The 17425-nt window shown below is 36.7% G+C and overlaps 1 protein-coding gene across 2 annotated transcripts; it reads left to right on the forward strand.

The window, feature by feature from the left end:
• The first annotated feature begins 3602 nt into the window (after positions 1-3602).
• trim47 (tripartite motif containing 47) lies at positions 3603-13384 on the forward strand. Of its 2 annotated transcripts, XM_073829558.1 has the most exons (9): positions 3603-3833; positions 4106-4323; positions 4490-4535; positions 6752-6847; positions 6987-7211; positions 9388-9447; positions 9534-9556; positions 9671-9786; positions 11068-13384. In XM_073829558.1, the coding sequence occupies exons 1-9, from the start codon at positions 3648-3650 to the stop codon at positions 11595-11597; spliced, it is 1500 nt and encodes a 499-aa protein (XP_073685659.1). In that variant the 5' UTR covers positions 3603-3647; the 3' UTR covers positions 11598-13384. The 2 variants fall into 2 exon arrangements, with proteins under 2 accessions (XP_073685659.1, XP_073685660.1); XM_073829559.1 differs by lacking the exon at positions 9388-9447.
• The last annotated feature ends 4041 nt before the right edge of the window (positions 13385-17425 follow it).

Raw genomic sequence — 17425 nt, forward strand, 5'->3', positions numbered from 1 at the left:
GTTTCACCTTTATTTATCTCAAGTGTTAAATATTTGCTTGTATTACAGTATTGCCTACTGTATTTGGGGATATGTGATGTCTTCGGAGAATATGACTTTTCCTCAATTGCTCAGTGTGTTTTACAGATATGCTGGTTTTTAACAGCAAGTGCCAAGCTTTTAATGGAGAAATGCTGAATATGCATTTCATATCACACTGTCAAATAGTTGCTGTCACAAAGTTTACATTCAGTCTGTCAAATGTTGTCAAATTTCATCTCGTTGCTGCTGTTATAATTTAAGCGTTAGTATTCATAAGAGCCGCATGTATTAAATATTGCAGTCTTATCTCACTGCCGTTTTAAAAAAAGGGAAAAACTGTGACACAGGAAATCCCTCAGATTTCCAAATTTGTGTTTGCTTGTCTGTTGCATTTGTTTGTTTGTTTTCCAGACCAGATTCACTTTTCTCTTGTAAGCTCCACTGACACTGGTGGATCAACTACCACATTTTTGATGTCTCCATTGTTATTAAACACATCAAACGGTTTATGCATCCATGAAAAACCAGCATCCTGTTGTCAAATCCTGACACATATTCCTCATCAGGCTGATAATATTTAAAAAGAAATGTGCTATGCAATAAAATCAGTGGATTGTTTCCATATTCACACAGGATTGTGAGGTTAACAAACATGGGCACGACATTTTGGGCACAATGAAATACTCCTTATGTTTAAAATGGTATTTATGGTGTGTTTTTTTGTACATGGTTCACTGCTAAATATTTACAATGCTAAATGCATTTTTATGTACTGGGCCTTGAAGCACAAAATAAACGAAGTCTTAAGACTTGAAATCTTTGAACGTCTTATAACGGTGCTGACAATTTGTTCTGTTCAGTTGTAGTTAATTCATAGCTATTTAGGATTCGCATTAAATTGTTTCAAATTTTTCAAACTGAAACCAGTGACAGTGAAAATTATGAGCTGAATCATGGCTGCAACAAATTGGTTTACTTGTAAATACAATAATGTAGTGATGAATTAATGCAAACTGGAAGGAATTGGTCAGCTGATTTATGTGAAAGATTTTGGTGAGATATTGCTTGTAGGAAGACACGATAAAGCAAATTTTAAAACAGTTATAAATGCATTTGGATGGATCTTTGTGATCTCTCTGTTTCACCCTCTGCTGCTACATCTGGATCTCCTAAAGAATTTTTATGACAGTCACAGGCCAAAACCTTAGGAATCAGTCTCTAAATGGGTAATGTTCTGTCCATCCCAGTGCAAAGGTCTTCTTCTTGCCCTCTAAGAGGTGTCTGGTTGTTGTCATAGCATCTCTATCTGATGGCTTTGGACAGTTTGTTTGCACCAGCCCACCAAGATCCACTCAAAATGCAGCAATCCATTGTCCCTTGTCCACCCATTATAAAACTGGGAATGTGCCGTTCACCACAATGCGTCATCAATCACCATATTGGCGGCACAGAACATAAACAATACAACTGAACCAGGACTTCCAGTGCAAGAATCAAGACAACATTTGAGTCTGTTCTTATAATTTCCGGTCAGGTAGGTGAAATATTAAGCTAATATCTTATACTGCTCGTACGTATCTTTACCACCTATTGACTTTAGTTTGTCAAAATATCGCACCCTTTCTTGCTTACTAAGTCCTCTCTATATGAATGAGTAGCTTCCAAACGCTTTCTTCCATGGTTAAGACAGCATAAATTAGCAGAACAACTTATTTAGTAGTATATTACTGCTGTTGTTTACATCCGAGTATCGCCAATATGGCAATACCAAAACATGGAAGTGCAAACCCTGTAAAGAGTGTTTTCATGACGCGTCATTAATCGGCCATATTGGCAGCACTGAACGTAAACAATGCCACTGCACCAAACATAACTCGTAAATTTAGCTGATTATTGGTGCTGAAAATGGTCAATTATTGTCATGTTTTGGCCTGTGATAATAGGTCAGACTAGGAAAACCATTTTGGAGTACTATGGACTGCCAAAAGTTATAACAAATCAAGGAGAAGAGTTCAAAAAACTGAGGAACAAAAGGTTTGTGGTTGGCCAAACTAAACCAGGATTTCCAGAGCAAGAATCAGGACAACATTCGAGTTTGTTCTTATCATATTAAGCTAATATCTTAATTAATACTGCTTGTATGTATCTTTACTACCTATTAACTTTAGTTTGTCAAAATATTGTGTCCTTCCCTGCTTAGTGAATCCTTCTCTACATTATTGATGCAAAAAATGATTGATTCCACGTCAGACGGGTGGGGGTTAAAAAGGTTATTAATTTGTTCAAAGTTTTCAAAAGTTATTTATATCTTTGAATCACATTATTATTGACTGCTGATTCCATTAATGTAATTTTGATTAATAGGAATAAACATTTTAATCCCCAATTCCAAGTTGTCAATAATGAAATCATTTGTCAATCTGACAAATCAAATTATTCTAATTTTAATCAAATTAGAATTAAAATCAAAGTCGAATTAAAGATCTAAGCAAATTCAAAGCTAGTCAAATCTGAGAAAAGTAAGTCTAATAGAAATATTAGGCTGTCTAGGTGCACCCAGTATCAGAGTAAAAGATAGAGAGCGAAGAGAAAGAAGAAGTAAGAAGTGTAAAGTCTCTGATCTGCAAGCTGTGCAGGGTTAGCACTTCTTATACCCTAAAACCAGACAGTACAGGAAGTCAATAGGATGCTTACATGTCTAATTTTGATTAAGAACGCATTACTCATGTCTCAGCTCGTGAACAAAGGCGTTATTAATTTGCATGTTTGCCCACCAACCCAAACTTTAAAAAGGCACATTTACTAAGAAGTACTTCTTGTTCCAAGAACATCGATCTGTCTGTTGGAGTTGATGATAGATATGATAACATGTACGAAAATAACATAGCTACATAGCAACAGCATAGTCTCATGTCATGTCTCAAAAGGTAAAACTGTTAGGGCACTGAATACATATTCTCAAAAAGATTAATAATGACATAAATATAATAATTCATAAGACATAGGCCTATTTATAATACAGTTAATAATGCATAATTTTAGATATGAATATGGAAATTCTTGCCAATTTCATAAAGTCGACACATCAATTACGTTAGAAGCTTTCACGTTTTTCCCATGTGGTTTAGACAGCATAAATTGGCAGAACAATGTATTCAGATTTAGTAGTACATTACCAGTGCAATCAATGTTGTTGTTTTCATCCGAGTATGGCTAATATGCCCACGCATCCGGGTAACTGACCAAACCGCGACGTAAGTGCACAAATGGCTTTTTAATGGCGTTTACTAAATACAAAATATGAAAATATGAATATGAATGAACAACAATAGCAGTCAATTTGCAACAAAAAAAACTAACATGGAAAGCTGAAAACGGAAACTCAAGACAGAAAAAAATACAAATAAAAGTTAAACAAAGAAATTAATAATATCTAGTAAGGGTGGGATGCTTTCAAGCGAACTGTTCGACAGAACCGAGTCGAGACCGTAACGTATCCAATCAGATTCACCACTAGCCCCCACCTGACTGGACCAGGAAGTGAGTCCAGAATGGGCTCTCTCTCTCTCTTCCGTCTAGAATCACTTCTGGCCCTGTAAAGCAGTTACACTGTTGCTTGGGAAAACATGGCCACTGCCGGAGATTCGAGAGTAGAGCTTCAGAAAGAATTAGTCTGTTCTATTTGCCTCGATTACTTCGACGACCCTGTCATCCTAAAATGCGGCCACAATTTCTGCCGCATGTGCATTTTGATGCATTGGGAGGAAAATGGAGGCGATGATGTGGGTTACCAGTGTCCGGAGTGCAGGATGGTGCGTGGTTTGTTTTGATAAACGTTGCTGGATTCTGGGTTGCTTAGTTACAGCTGCTTGAATAAACTTAACGGATTTCTATACATTCGCGTCTAAATCATGCAGGGTGACTTAAACCGTTAGTCTAAATAACAACCAGACTTTACTGTGTTAGTAATAATAGGTGTGATTTTTCCGACCTCGTTTATTGTATCATAACATACAAATCGCCGCATGAGCCTTTTGTCAGTACAGCACCGATACTTTACATGCAACTCTTTCCTTTTTTGCAGGTGTTCGCCAAAATGAGTTTCACCAAGAACTACCTGGTAAAGAACTTAGTGGATAAACTGAGCGACTTCGACTATTTGAAGACGTGTAGGCCTTCTGCACCCGCAAAACCCGTGAAAATGGACGGAAAGTGTGAGCGACACCACGAGGAGCTCAAACTGTACTGCCACACGGACAGGAAGCCCATCTGCGTAGTGTGTCGGGAATCCAGAGCGCACAGGTGAGGCTCATGTTCCCCATATTCACTCAAACACAGCGGTTGTGTGTCAACCTAGTGATGTACCTCATTTTGTAGTCAATGTAGGCAGCTCAGTAAGTTTTGAAGCTTTGACCTCTGTGTAAGGACGTTAGAAATGAAGCATCATGTCATTTTGTGATTTTTCTAGACACCATGATGTTGCTCCTGTACCTGAGGTTGTTGAAGACATGAAGGTTTGTTCGACATTGCTTTGTTTTGTCTGCTGTCTGTTGATTTGATTTAGCCTTTGTCTCTGTCACTCTCTTGTGGTGTCTATTTTTCTATTTTCTTATCCTCCCTCCTGTTATCTTGGTCTAAATGCCTGAACTGGCACCATAAGCCACTGACATTCATTGCTAACCTTGGGGCTGGAACAAGGAGTAACTTGCATTTGCGTCAAGTGTTTTTTCTTACCAGACAGCCTTGGAAATGTCCTTAGGTAACTCGTAGGCATTGTTTGATTGCGGTGTTTGTTGTCTTTTTTCTTTTGCAGTGAGGATTTTTTTTATAACTGTTCAATGTCCAGTGAGTGACTAGTGTTGTCTGGAACAGAGCGTGAAGTTAACACCAAATGTGGGTACTTTTTGCACTGTGGCGGGTATTTTTGCTCATCTAACAGCCGCTGCGGCAGATACACAAATGTGTGTGAAGAGTTCATGTTTTCTTCATATTTGTAGTCTCATGTGAACACTAGAAATGAATCTTGACCATTGAATGCAGAGCTCTGTATATTTATTTTTAATAAATAATACTTTTAGTATATTCATATTATATTACTGAAATAATATTAAAAATGATTTTAATTTATACACAGACATACATTCTTGGTAATAAATATATTTGAAATATATTGTTTAAAAATATTTTAATTAAATTTAAATGTACTACATTTTTGTAAACTTTAAAAAAAATTATTTGTATAGTTCTATAATTCCAAATATATTGGCTAATATTTGTACTATATTTTTTTTTAAATGAATATATTTTCTGTATATTTATTTTCAATACATAATACATTTTCATTGTAATTATATAACTAAAATAATATTATATAAATTATATAAAATATTTTAAATGTTCTATGTTATTAAAATATATTTTTTATTTACTAAATGATTACATTTATTTATTTTCATAGGTATGTAATTCCAAATACACTACCAATCAAACGTTTTGACCAGTAAGATTTTAAATTTATTTTTTAAAGAATTCTCTTTTGCTCACCAAGCCTGCATTTATTTGATCTAAAGTAAAATATTTTTACTATTTAAAGTAACTGTTTTCTATTTTAATATTTTTTTAAATCACATGATCCTTCAGAAATCATTCTAATGTTCTGATTTGCTGCTCAAAAAAAAAGTATATTATTATTATTATTAGTAATATTATGTTGAAAACTTTTTCAGGTTTCTTTGATGAATACAAAGTTCGGGGAAAAAAAAACATTTATCTGAAATAGAAATCTTTTGTAACATAAATGTCTTTATTATTACTTTTGATCAATTTAAAGCATCCATGCTGAATAAAAGTATTAATTTTTATAATAAAGAAGAAGAAAAATATATACTGACTCCAAGCTTTTGAATGGTATAGTGTATAATGTTAAAAAAGCTTTTTATTTCAGATAAATTCTGATCTTTGCATATTTCTATTCATCAAAGAATCCTGAAAAAAAATTACTCTGCTGTTTTAAATATTGATAATAATAATAATAATAAAGTCTTTTTAATGGCAAATCAGCATATTAGAACAATTTTTGAAGGATCATGTGACACTGAAAGCAGGATTACATTACAATGGGAACATTGTACAACTCTGAATAAGAAGTTCAGTGGAAATTTGTTTTATTTTTATATTATGTTATTATTTTTAGATACTATTTTATATAATTGAATTTTTAATATATTTAAAAACAAAAATTGACTGGTTGGTTGGGCAAAGAATCCTTATCCTTTTCTGGAAGCTTCCACGTAAGTAAAGTGTGATAGTTTCACACGCATAAATTATCTGTTCCTTTCTATATTTTTTACTCCTTGTTCAGAGCCCAAGGTCAAACATGTTCAAATATTAGACGGCGTGTACAGCAACAGGTGAGTCTCAGAATTAAGGAATATACTTGTGTGGACTGAAAAGGAAAATCTGATTAGAAAATTCTAGAGAAGAAACACAATAAAATGTAAAGCAACTCAGGGACACATTCCAAAGGTTATTGAAGTGTGCAATCCTCACAGTCTGCGGTCCAGTTTCATTATGTAAACTGTTGACCTCTGCACTTAACTATTTTAACTCTGGCTACAATAATAAGGTCCATATATGTTGAGAACATCCTTTCCAAAACCATTGACCTTTGCATAATATTTGTGCTTTAATACTTTAAGTTGAAAGATTTCTCTTTTGTTTTAATATTTAGAGTGAGCTGAAGCTGAGACTCATCAAGCTGAACTGGCAAAAGTCCATGTGTACGAGAGTAAAGAGCACAGATGAGCAGGCCAAAACTGATGTCAAGGTATAAAAGCCCACTTATTCCCACACTGACTTTGCATACATACAAATGACTCAAAAACTGATTGTTATATAACCTGCAGTGGATTTATGATCCACGAGAAGGCCTTAAAGCTGAATCTCAAAAACCTATATCTCAACAGCTAAAAAAACAAGCCTTGAAGGAGAAGATCGAAGAAGATGTTGGTGCCCTGGTTCAGTTTTTGTTGGATGAGAAGGATGATCTGTTGGAAAGGTTGGAGGCCGAAGCAGAGGCCACTATCGGGCTGATCGATGCAAACCTGAAGCGCGTGGAGAGCGAGGCAGCCAAAGTGGACAAAGTCATCACTGAAATTCAAAACCAGCTGAGTGACAGCGCTAACTTCGAGGTGAAGAACTTCATACTTCCAGTCATTGTCCAAAACAGCTTATATTATAAAAGAAAATGCTCCTGACTCATTTTTTTTTTTGTTCAGAACAAGAATTTCATTCTTTTGGACATGACAGGGCATTAAAATTAGTTTCCATTAATTACTCACCTTTATGTCGTTCCAAACCCATAAGACCTTTGTTCGTCTTCTGATGAAATTCAAGCACTTCAAGTAAGAACATTGTAAAATAGTCCATGTGACATCAGTGGTTATACCATAATGTTATGAAGCTACGAAAATACTTTTTGTGCGCAAAGAAAACAAAAAATAACAACTTTTTTCTACAATTTTTTTTTTTTCCTTGTTCAATTTTTGACAAGTTCCCGAGAGTATCACAGTGCATGCGTTTGGTGCTGCTGATGCAGGAACCGGCATTTATTTAAGAACAAAGTTTTTTTTTTTTCTAGGTTTCGTAGCTTCATAAAATTACGGTTGAACCACTGATTTTTAATGATGTCCTTACTACCTTTCTGGGCCTTGAACGTGGTAGCTGTGTTGCTGTCAATGCAGGGTCAGAAAGCTCTTGGTTTTCATTAATATGTTAAATTTTGTCCTGAAGATAAACAAAGGTCTCACGGATTTGGAACGACACGAGGGTGAGTAATCAATGACAACATTTTCATTTTTGTGTGAACTATCCCTTTAAATGGAGAGAAACACACTACACCTATGGTTAAAAGCATAGAATGGAAATCTGAATGAAACATTTGAACAATCTATAACTTCATATTTGTTAATATAAAGCCCATTTACACCTAGGAGTAAAAAAAACAAAATAATTCAATTTCTTGTATTTATGACTGTTCACACCAAGAACAATAACTATATCAGTGTCCACAAAATTATCATCCATAGGACAATAATGCTGTGTTTATTATAAGCGTGTTGAAGTTATGCTGCCTTAAATGCTCTAAAGTTAGATGGATTCTGATTGGCTGTCAAGGTTTTAAGCTTAATCAGCTGGAATAAAATAGTTCTGGAAGTGATCCCGACAATATCTTTCATCTGTCGTTATAGTTAACATTAAGACATTTCTATTTTCGCAGAATGGGAATAAATGTTAAAAGGTTATTGTTGTAGTTGCCATTTTGCTGTGATTACATTACATATAATTATATCATTGCCAGTGTTGGGGAAAGTTACTTTTAAAAGTAATGCATTACAATATTGTGTTACTCCCTAAAAAGTAACTAATTATGTAACTAGTTACTTTTTATGAAAAGTAATGCGTTACATTACTTTGTAATCTGGGCAAGGCTTGCTTGTTTGTTTTTGGTTTTGTTTGTTTTGATTTTTAGCAAATGTAAAAGCCAAAAAGTGAAATGAATAAGCCTAAGGCTGAAGGAAAAGTAAATTCACGTATGTACAGTAGCTGTAGGAAAAGGAAGTTCAACACTCTTAAGCAATGAGAACAATAAAGCACAAATGTTAGTTCATCTAAAGTAAGTTTTGCTTATTAGTTTGGTTGAATTAGATTAACAAAGGTCAGCAGCAAAGACATTGGTTAATAAAATGGGATTAAATGCATGAAGGTAACAAAAAGTAACTGGCGTTACCTTTTTGAAAAAGTAACTCAGATGTTTTCTTGTAAATGAAAAAGTAGTGCGTTACTTTACTAGTTTTTTGAAAAAGTAATATGATTACGTAATTCGCATTACTTGTAATGTGTTACCCCCAACTCTGATCATTACATTATGTCTCACCATGTTTTTATAGCTTGCAGTTGCTTCTTTTTTTTCATAATTGACCCTTCACAAAAACCCGCCCTCCTTTGTTACTGTTGCTATGTCCGACAAACAATGTCACTCTCACACTACACATCATGTTCTAACGCAGTTAATTCTGCTATGAAACAAGGTCTCAGCTTTAAAATGTTGTAATTTCTGTAAGAAATTCAAACAATGAATACCATTTAGTGGCTCTTTAATGTGTCATGACAGATCACTGTATTGCCTTATTAGATCAATGACACGTGAACCGTTTTTTCTTAATTACTTAACGCATGAAAAGAAACATGAATGAACATCAGAACTAATTTTATTTCAACTGCAGAAAGATGTCAATATACACAATGTTTCAAGGTTAAGTCCACCGAAGTTAATCTACTCTCCTGTCTGATTTGTTTGTCGGACAGAATGGCGGATTCAGCGTTATGATTGGTCAGATCGCCTGCCAATCAAGCTGTTTGCAAAGGGTCAATTGAGGCTTTCTATCTCTTAATTATTTATATTTTGCAGCGTGACACTATTATTATTAACATTTGCCTTTTTTTTCTTCCAGAGTATCAGTAATTCATACTTGAGGTATGTGAATCTATTATTTTGAATCAGTTAATTCCTTGTTCACTATATCTGCCCTGCTAAAAATCTTGGTATTTTTAGGGTTTGTCTCTCATAATTTTTTTTTTTTTCTTGTAGCCCATGTCACGTAAACCTCAGCGTCCAGGCCTCTAACTCTCCTCCAGATTTCTCAGAGTTCACAGGCCCCTTTCAGCTCATCATGTGGAAGAAGATGATGCACGTGTTACACACAAGTAAGTACCGTTGATGAATTAAGTTACAGTCACATTGTTCAGAGAACTTTTGCAGGTGAAATCCAGTAATTTCAGTAGAAATCTATGAGTTTGGGAATTTCGTTTGCAATTTTGCCATGCAGATTTCCCATCAGGTTTGGCTGTCACTAACGATTATTTTGGTAATCTAACAATCTGTTGATTATTCTGATGATTAATTGAGTAATCGGATTATTAGGATTAATTAGTTTGAGGTAATAGAAATTGGCCCAAGCAAACCATCGCCCTTAAAAATTACTTAAAATACATATACAATAGCAATGAAGCAATTAAAAATGAGTTCAAATAAAGTATCAAAAGCAAGTAATCGTACGGTTTTATTAAACAAAACTATTAAAATACATGATGTATTATAAAGAATATAGTTAATGTACATTACACATTATAACAAATGACTGCAGAGGGTGTCAACGGTTTGAAGATTGTTTTTACACTTTACTATTATTTTATAACTTTTTCTTTTAAACAAAAATGCTACAACCACTGTAATTTCCTGAATATGCGGGCATCAAAAAGTATAAACTCAGAATGAGGGTTTGAGCTTTTATTTTGAAACCGTGATGAACAGTTAGCATGTAAAGAAAGATATTGATGTATTCTCCTTTGTTTGCGTAGGTTTATAAAGTATTTACCTTACAAATCTGCTGAAATGGCGTACGCTGCGTTCCCAGATGAACATTATAGTAAACACAAACTCACAGCAATATGCAGAAATAGTTTAAGATGCTCCAAACATGTAAATGTGTAAAGCAGCATTTACTGTGAACAGAGTAACCTTCACGCATGTAAATATTTAAAGTGCATATATTAAACTTGCAATACAGATATTAATTTAACTGAATAATAGCGTTTGTGAAATTACAACAGGATTATGCTTTATGCATTTTTAATGGGTTTATTTTGGAAAAAGGTCTAATAATACGTTTCATGCATTCTCGTCCATGGAATGCACCACTTCCGGTATTTTGCTGGTTACTCAAAACAGGCAAAATGCAATTGAGGACTTTTTAAAATTGAGTACTTTAATTAAATCGAGGAATGGTGACGGTCCTAGTTAGTTATGTGAATTTGTCTCATTGACCAACAGAAAATAGCTTTATACGTCACTAAATTATTGAAAATTGACCTTTTTTTACCCAAGAAATGTTGCCGAAATGTCGCTAAACCACATTTTTACTCATCAATGATATGTAGCACCTAGTTACGCCGTAAACCGCTAACCACATCTTCCCTGTTTTCCAGTGCCTCAGAATCTGACTCTGGATTTAGACACAGCTCACCCCTCCTTGGCCATCAGCGACTTTGACACCAAGGTGGAGGAAGGCCGCGTGCGCTCCCAGGAGCCCGACATGCCGCAACGTTTCACTCGTTTCTTCGGGGTGCTCGCCACCGCCCAGTATTCCAGCGGGCAGCACTACTGGGAGGTGGATGTGCGGGACAAGGGAGTCTGGTATCTGGGCGTCACCACCGAATACAGCAACCGCAAAGGTTTTGTAAACCTTTCGCCCTCTGCTGGCTACTGGAGCCTGTGTCTCCAAGACCGACTGTACGCCAACGAGGAAGACTCACGCGTGCCCGTGGCGGACTACTGGAACTCTCCTCGCGTCGGCGTCTTCCTAGATTATGACCGGGGCCACGTTACTTTCTTCGACGCGGTCACTATGAAACGCATCTATAACTTTGTCACGTACTTTGACGAGCCCGTCTCACCCTTCTTCAGCCCAGGGAAAAACGACCCGGGCAGCCGACTACAAATATGTCATTTCTACTGAAAGCGCAGTTCGCAACAAATAAAACAACAATAAATGCTCCTGTTTTTGTGTTTTAGTAAACATTTCAGGGCATTTTCCCTCCTGGAAGTAGGGAGGATGTTTGTTCTTAAGCTCTGCTGAGTTTTTGGATTCAGTTGATCTGAATTTACTAGTTGCGTAGAGCTTTGATACACCATAATATGAAGGAGTGAACTGAATTGTTTTGCTCTTAAATTATGATGTAGCCCCACTGAAATTCAGGTAGAGAGGCATTGCAGGTTTTTACTCAAATGTCGACTTTAGCTGCTTTGTGTCGTCTTATGTCTTAGTGTTGTCTTTTGTACATCAGTGTAGAGGTGAAAATAAGAATTGTATCAGGTTGAAAATGGATTAATGGTTGATAACAATATTTCACATTTCGTCAAATGATTTGGAAAAAAAAATTAACTGCTATGTATTCCATTATATTGCACATATTCACTTAAATGTATTTTTCTTTATTTAAAAAAAATTACATACTTTTTGGCACAGTTTTGTCTTTAAGGGATGTATTTGTGACCCTGGACCACAAAATCAGTCTTAAGTCGCTGGGGTTTATTTGTAGCAATAGCCAAAAATACATTGCATGGGTCAAAATTTTTGATTTTTCTTTTATGCGAAAAATCATTAAGAAATTATGTAAAGTTCATGTTCCATGAAGATTTTTTGTAAAATTCCTACTGTAAACATATCAAAATGTAATTTTTGAGTAGTAATATGCATTGTTAAGAACCTAATTTGGACAACTTTAAAGGTGATTTTCTCAGTCTTTGATTTTTTTGCATCCTCAGATTTCTGATTTCAAATAGATGTTTCTCAGCCAAATATTGTCCTATCCTAACAAACCATACATCAATAGAAAGCTTATTTATTGAGCTTTCATATGATGCATAAATCTCAGTTTTGTCAAATTTAACCTTATGACTGGTTTTGTGGTCCAGGGTCACATTTGTTAGACATCTTACCCCGTAATTTAATGAGAGTGTTACATAAGGCTCCGTGTTCGGACATATCGTAATAGCTCAGACTGCAATAGGTGCTATGCAACTTCGAATACGACCGAGTAGATCAGATGTGCTGTGAGGAGCGTCCTTCTGTTCATTTAATTATGTAGAGATACATTTTTATTAAGGAGTACATCCGGAAGCTGTGTGCCATTCATGTTACATCATTTTAATCAAATCTGTTATATTAAATATTTTAATCTCTTTTGTCTTAGCAGTAGTCTGATCTGTCTCATGGGCTGTTGATAAAGAGATGCTGGGAATGTTTAGTTTTGTGCAACAAATGAGCACATTTCAGCATCTTTCGACTAAGCTCAGATTATGTTCATGTTGGTATTTACAGATCTAGTTTATATACTAGAATCACTGCGGCCATTTGTACAAAATGTCTTTTGAGCTGACAAAGGACCAAGAAAACACCTGAAGATGTTTTGTACATATGCTTTGAACATGAACATGCTCTTACAACACTTTGCATTACCCAGCTATGAACTAAGTTTCAGTTTACATTTCTAGTACTTTATTAGTCACTGTCTTTTTTTTTCATAAGAAATGAGTTCAACTTGAACACATTGACTCTTTGTATTTGTATTTTTTCCCTTTCAATCGCTGATGTAAGAGAACTGTTACATCATCTTTGAGCCTAACTGCTGGATGGCACCAGGAGTACATTTTACTTTTGTGACTTGTTAAAAACCACTGCAATATGTGTTAAATGTTTTTCTCTGCAGTAATAGTAATTTTAAAAATAAAATATTACAATTATTTTATTCTCAATATTTTGTATCTTATAGAACCAAAGTTCCATTTTTAAAATAAATAAAACTTCACTGGGTCTGGGTAAAAAAAAAAAAAAATTTTTTTTTTTTTTACAAAATGATATAGATTCTCAAGTTTTTAGTTAATGGATGAAAACGCTTCCCGTCCAAAATTAGAGCGCAACGTGTATTTTAAATTTAACGGCGACAGTAAACAGTCATTATTTTTAACCATGTCAAAGGATTATTTCACCACCCTGAAAGGAGGAGATATATTGAGAAACTAAATTTTATTGGTCTAAATCAGTGCTCCTGTTCCTTACCTTCTTTTTGTTGGAGAAATGATCCAACTGAATGGCCCAACGTGAAATACCCCGACATCTAACTATTTGTGCTCAACAGCTAGAGATAACCCATAATGCACTGTGAGAGTCGCGCGCCGTCTGAATTCCCGCGTCTCTCCAGACGATGGCGCCCGCAGCTGAATCATTCATCTGTTCATTTTACAACGCGCTCGTCCATGCGTAATGCAGCGTACAACACTTGTTGTAAATTGATTATTAAATTGTTTAACCAAGGTTTTTACATAAACTCCTTGACATAGTTCAAGATAAATCCTTTAATCTTACTACTCGAACTGTCCGTTTTAAATGATGGTTAAACTGTAAGCAATACTATGCAAAAGCGGCAGTCCTTCCGGTGCACTTAGTGTCCGAATTCACTCACTCGTTTTCATTCACTCCTTCAAGTGAACTGTACTAGTGGACTAATGTAGGGAATAGTGAATAGGGTATAGGGGGCGATTTCGGATACAGCCTAGCTGTTGAGCGTACATCGTTTGTACACTCGTTTTTGCGGTGCATTGTGGGATTGAATGAGTGCACTCGAGAACATCCACTATGGTTTCGAACACCATTTAAAATGGCTGTCCCCTCAAATAGTTCACTATTTGAGGGTATAGGGGGCGATTTCAGATACAGCCCTAGAGATCGTGGCTCTGCGCGCCCTCAGATATTACGTGTGCGCCATCAAACTTTGTCCTGTGTACGCACAAATATGTGCTTATTGTGAACAGTTATATATTAAATCATTTTATTTAGTGAAGCGCAGCCGTCATAGAAATAATGTGTGTTTGGTACTAAATAATTGCAACAAATAGCCTGGAAAAATCCAGACCCTAATCTATTAAGATTAAGGGTCTGGGATCGAGCAATGAAAACTGCCTAACTCGAGGGGCGGCACCAAGCATGCATTTGAAACTCTAACTGCACGCAATTGGATAACGCCACGACCAATCACAACAATACACGCTTAGCTACCAGCACCAGCAGAGCTAAATGATGTTTCATTAACAAAGTTCGGGAGAAGCGCGTCAGATGCTTAGCGTAAACATCACAAGTCAATCAGTGCCATAGGTTTAAATACAGCTGACTCACCTCAATTCACCCGATGGTTTATCAGTAAACCTCCACCACCCCAACTCATCACTCCGAGTTCTCACTACTCCTATTGGGGGGTAACGTACTCTGGGTTCGGGCCACTCCCGAGCTCGGAGCCCTTCACCGGACAGCACGCCAAACATGCACTACTATCCTCCTGCTAATTATATGTAAGCGTGAACTCGTGAACTGATAGATTAAACTCTTGCCGTATCCAGTCGGCAAAACAGCAAAAACGTCCTTCTTGCAAAGGAACGATTCGAGTTTTCGGTTTTCTGTTCCTCTTTTATATGGAAAGCCAAGTCTAACTCGTTCATTGTAGCGGCCAAAGCCGTTTCAAACAACTTGTTCATCTGTAGCGACAGCGATCTTTCAAAGTTTACTATATGATTCGGACGTCGCAGTGCTGTCATCATCAGCTTAGCTCGCCTCTGGCCCGCCTACATCAGATACACCGATTTGATTGGTTCCCACAATTGCAGTAACCTGCATCATTGCTCGATGCCAGAGTGTCTTGCAGAGACAATTCAAATTGTGCTCTCGCGAGACCTCTGGATTTCCAGGGTATGTAACAAACTGATAGTACACTAAATATACTAAGTATAAAATTGTCATTATTTATTTATCCTCGTGTTTCCGATTTATGAGTGGGAAAGACCACAAATTTAATCTAGTCTATTTTATGTCACTTTAAAGGAGTTATCATCAGGCTATACAGCCTGAACAATAACAGCGTTCATAACATGGCATCTGAAAATTGTACATTTGTAAACTACATAAACTGCACACTTTTAAATAACATATCTGTACATTCTTTTAAAGAATTATATGTTTTTCCTCTATATTTCTTCTGTATATGTTTGATTATTTAGTTTTCTGTTTTTCTTAAGTGTTATATAATTTAATCTCTGCTGTGTATGTCTGCACTACGTCTTCACTTTCTTCTGCACTGGAAGCTCTTGTCGCCAAGTCAAATAAACAGGGCTTGACATCAGGGGCGCTGCTCGCAATTTTGGGCCCTATGACAAAATATGAGTTTGGGCCCCCCCTACCACAGCAAAGTAGATCTCTGGGGGCCGCAACGTTTCACTCGTTTCTTCGGGGTGCTCGCCACCGCCCAGTATTCCAGCGGGCAGCACTACTGGGAGGTGGATGTGCGGGACAAGGGATTCTGGTATCTGGGCGTCACCACCGAATACAGCAACCGCAAAGGTTTTGTAAACCTTTCGCCCTCTGCTGGCTACTGGAGCCTGTGTCTCCAAGACCGACTGTACGCCAACGAGGAAGACTCACGCGTGCCCGTGGCATATTTTGTTGTTGTAAAATTACATTTTATATGACTGAAGTCTACTAAAATTAGCACCGATCTCTGTTCTCTGTTCTCTGCTCGCCTTCTGATGCTGCTGCAACGTTGTGATATGACCTCATGCTATGCAGCGCCGTGTTAAAAGGCGTAAATTCAACACATAACAAATAATAAATCTGAAATGTCAAAACACACAATCTGCTTATCTTTCCAGCAGTTTCACTGCAGTTTTAAATTGCTGTTGGTCACACGGTTTTCACGTGACGCGAACTGAGGTCAGAGTTCACCAAACTTGAACGTCGGCACGGCGCGAAACGTCAAACATTTCGCACGTTTTTTAAAGGAGGATTAGGAAGAAAAGAAGAAAGACTCAACGCTGCAAACAAGCGATGCAGCTGCTACAATGAGTAACGTTACAAAAAGCGATGTGCCGAGTTTGATACCGCGACCGAGTACGGATTCGGATTCGCAGATATGATGGAAGAAGGCAACCGCTCCTGTCGTGTGGTGAGTGAGAAACTAGAAACAGCAGCAACAGCAACAGTACTAGTGCTAGCAGCAATTTAGGTCTCAGGTTAAGACAGGATTAGGCCATACCTCAATTAGGACATTTAAGTATCTTTTATAACCGTGCCTTATGGTGCGTTCACACCGCACACTTTGTCTGCCTCAGGCAACGCTCCCAACGCATCTAGTTTGACGGATGTACGTTGAAGCTCGCAACGCTTGCTTTTTGGTGCGTTCACACCGCACACGTCAGGCAACGCATCAAGTTTGCACACTTCCCCTGAATAAACAATGGCAAACTAGTAGGGAGTGGACATTTTGAAATCTTCTCATGACCATGTTTCGCTAGCTAACAAAATGGGAAATAATTACGTTGAGAAAAGATTTGATAATTTAGCCGACATCCCGATCTCTTCAGCGATCTTCATCCAAGCAAGTTCCTTTACATTCCTGTCTTTATACAACAACGAGGACGGATCATACAATTCTCTGCGATTGCAGACGGCTACAATGAGCAATATATATATATATATATATATATATATATATATATATATATATATATATATATATATATATGTAATATAATTAAATTGAAAATGATTTTTTCTCTGCTCCCGCTTCATTCAAGATACGTGTGGTGACGTCGCTACAGTGAGACGCTCTGATTGGTTGACGCACTGCGTCAAGTCCGTCAAAAGTTCAGCTAGCTCAGAGCCATATAAAAAGAGAGTTGCGACACTCCCATAGGCTTCCATAGGAACTGAGGAATGCGGAAGTAAAGCGTGTCATGGAG

The sequence above is a fragment of the Garra rufa genome, chromosome 23 (assembly GCF_049309525.1).
Source record: "Garra rufa chromosome 23, GarRuf1.0, whole genome shotgun sequence".
NCBI lineage: Eukaryota > Metazoa > Chordata > Actinopteri > Cypriniformes > Cyprinidae > Garra > Garra rufa.

What these genes read in the sequence shown, in the direction of transcription:
- trim47 (XM_073829558.1), top strand. Translation starts at nt 3,648, where the DNA reads ATGGCCACTGCCGGAGATTCGAGAGTAGAGCTTCAGAAAGAATTAGTC. An exon ending in CGGGAATCCAGAGCGCACAG is followed by an intron (nt 4,324 to 4,489) that starts GTGAGGCTCATG and finishes TGATTTTTCTAG; the next exon opens with ACACCATGATGTTGCTCCTG. An exon ending in AGGTTGTTGAAGACATGAAG is followed by an intron (nt 4,536 to 6,751) that starts GTTTGTTCGACA and finishes TTTAATATTTAG; the next exon opens with AGTGAGCTGAAGCTGAGACT.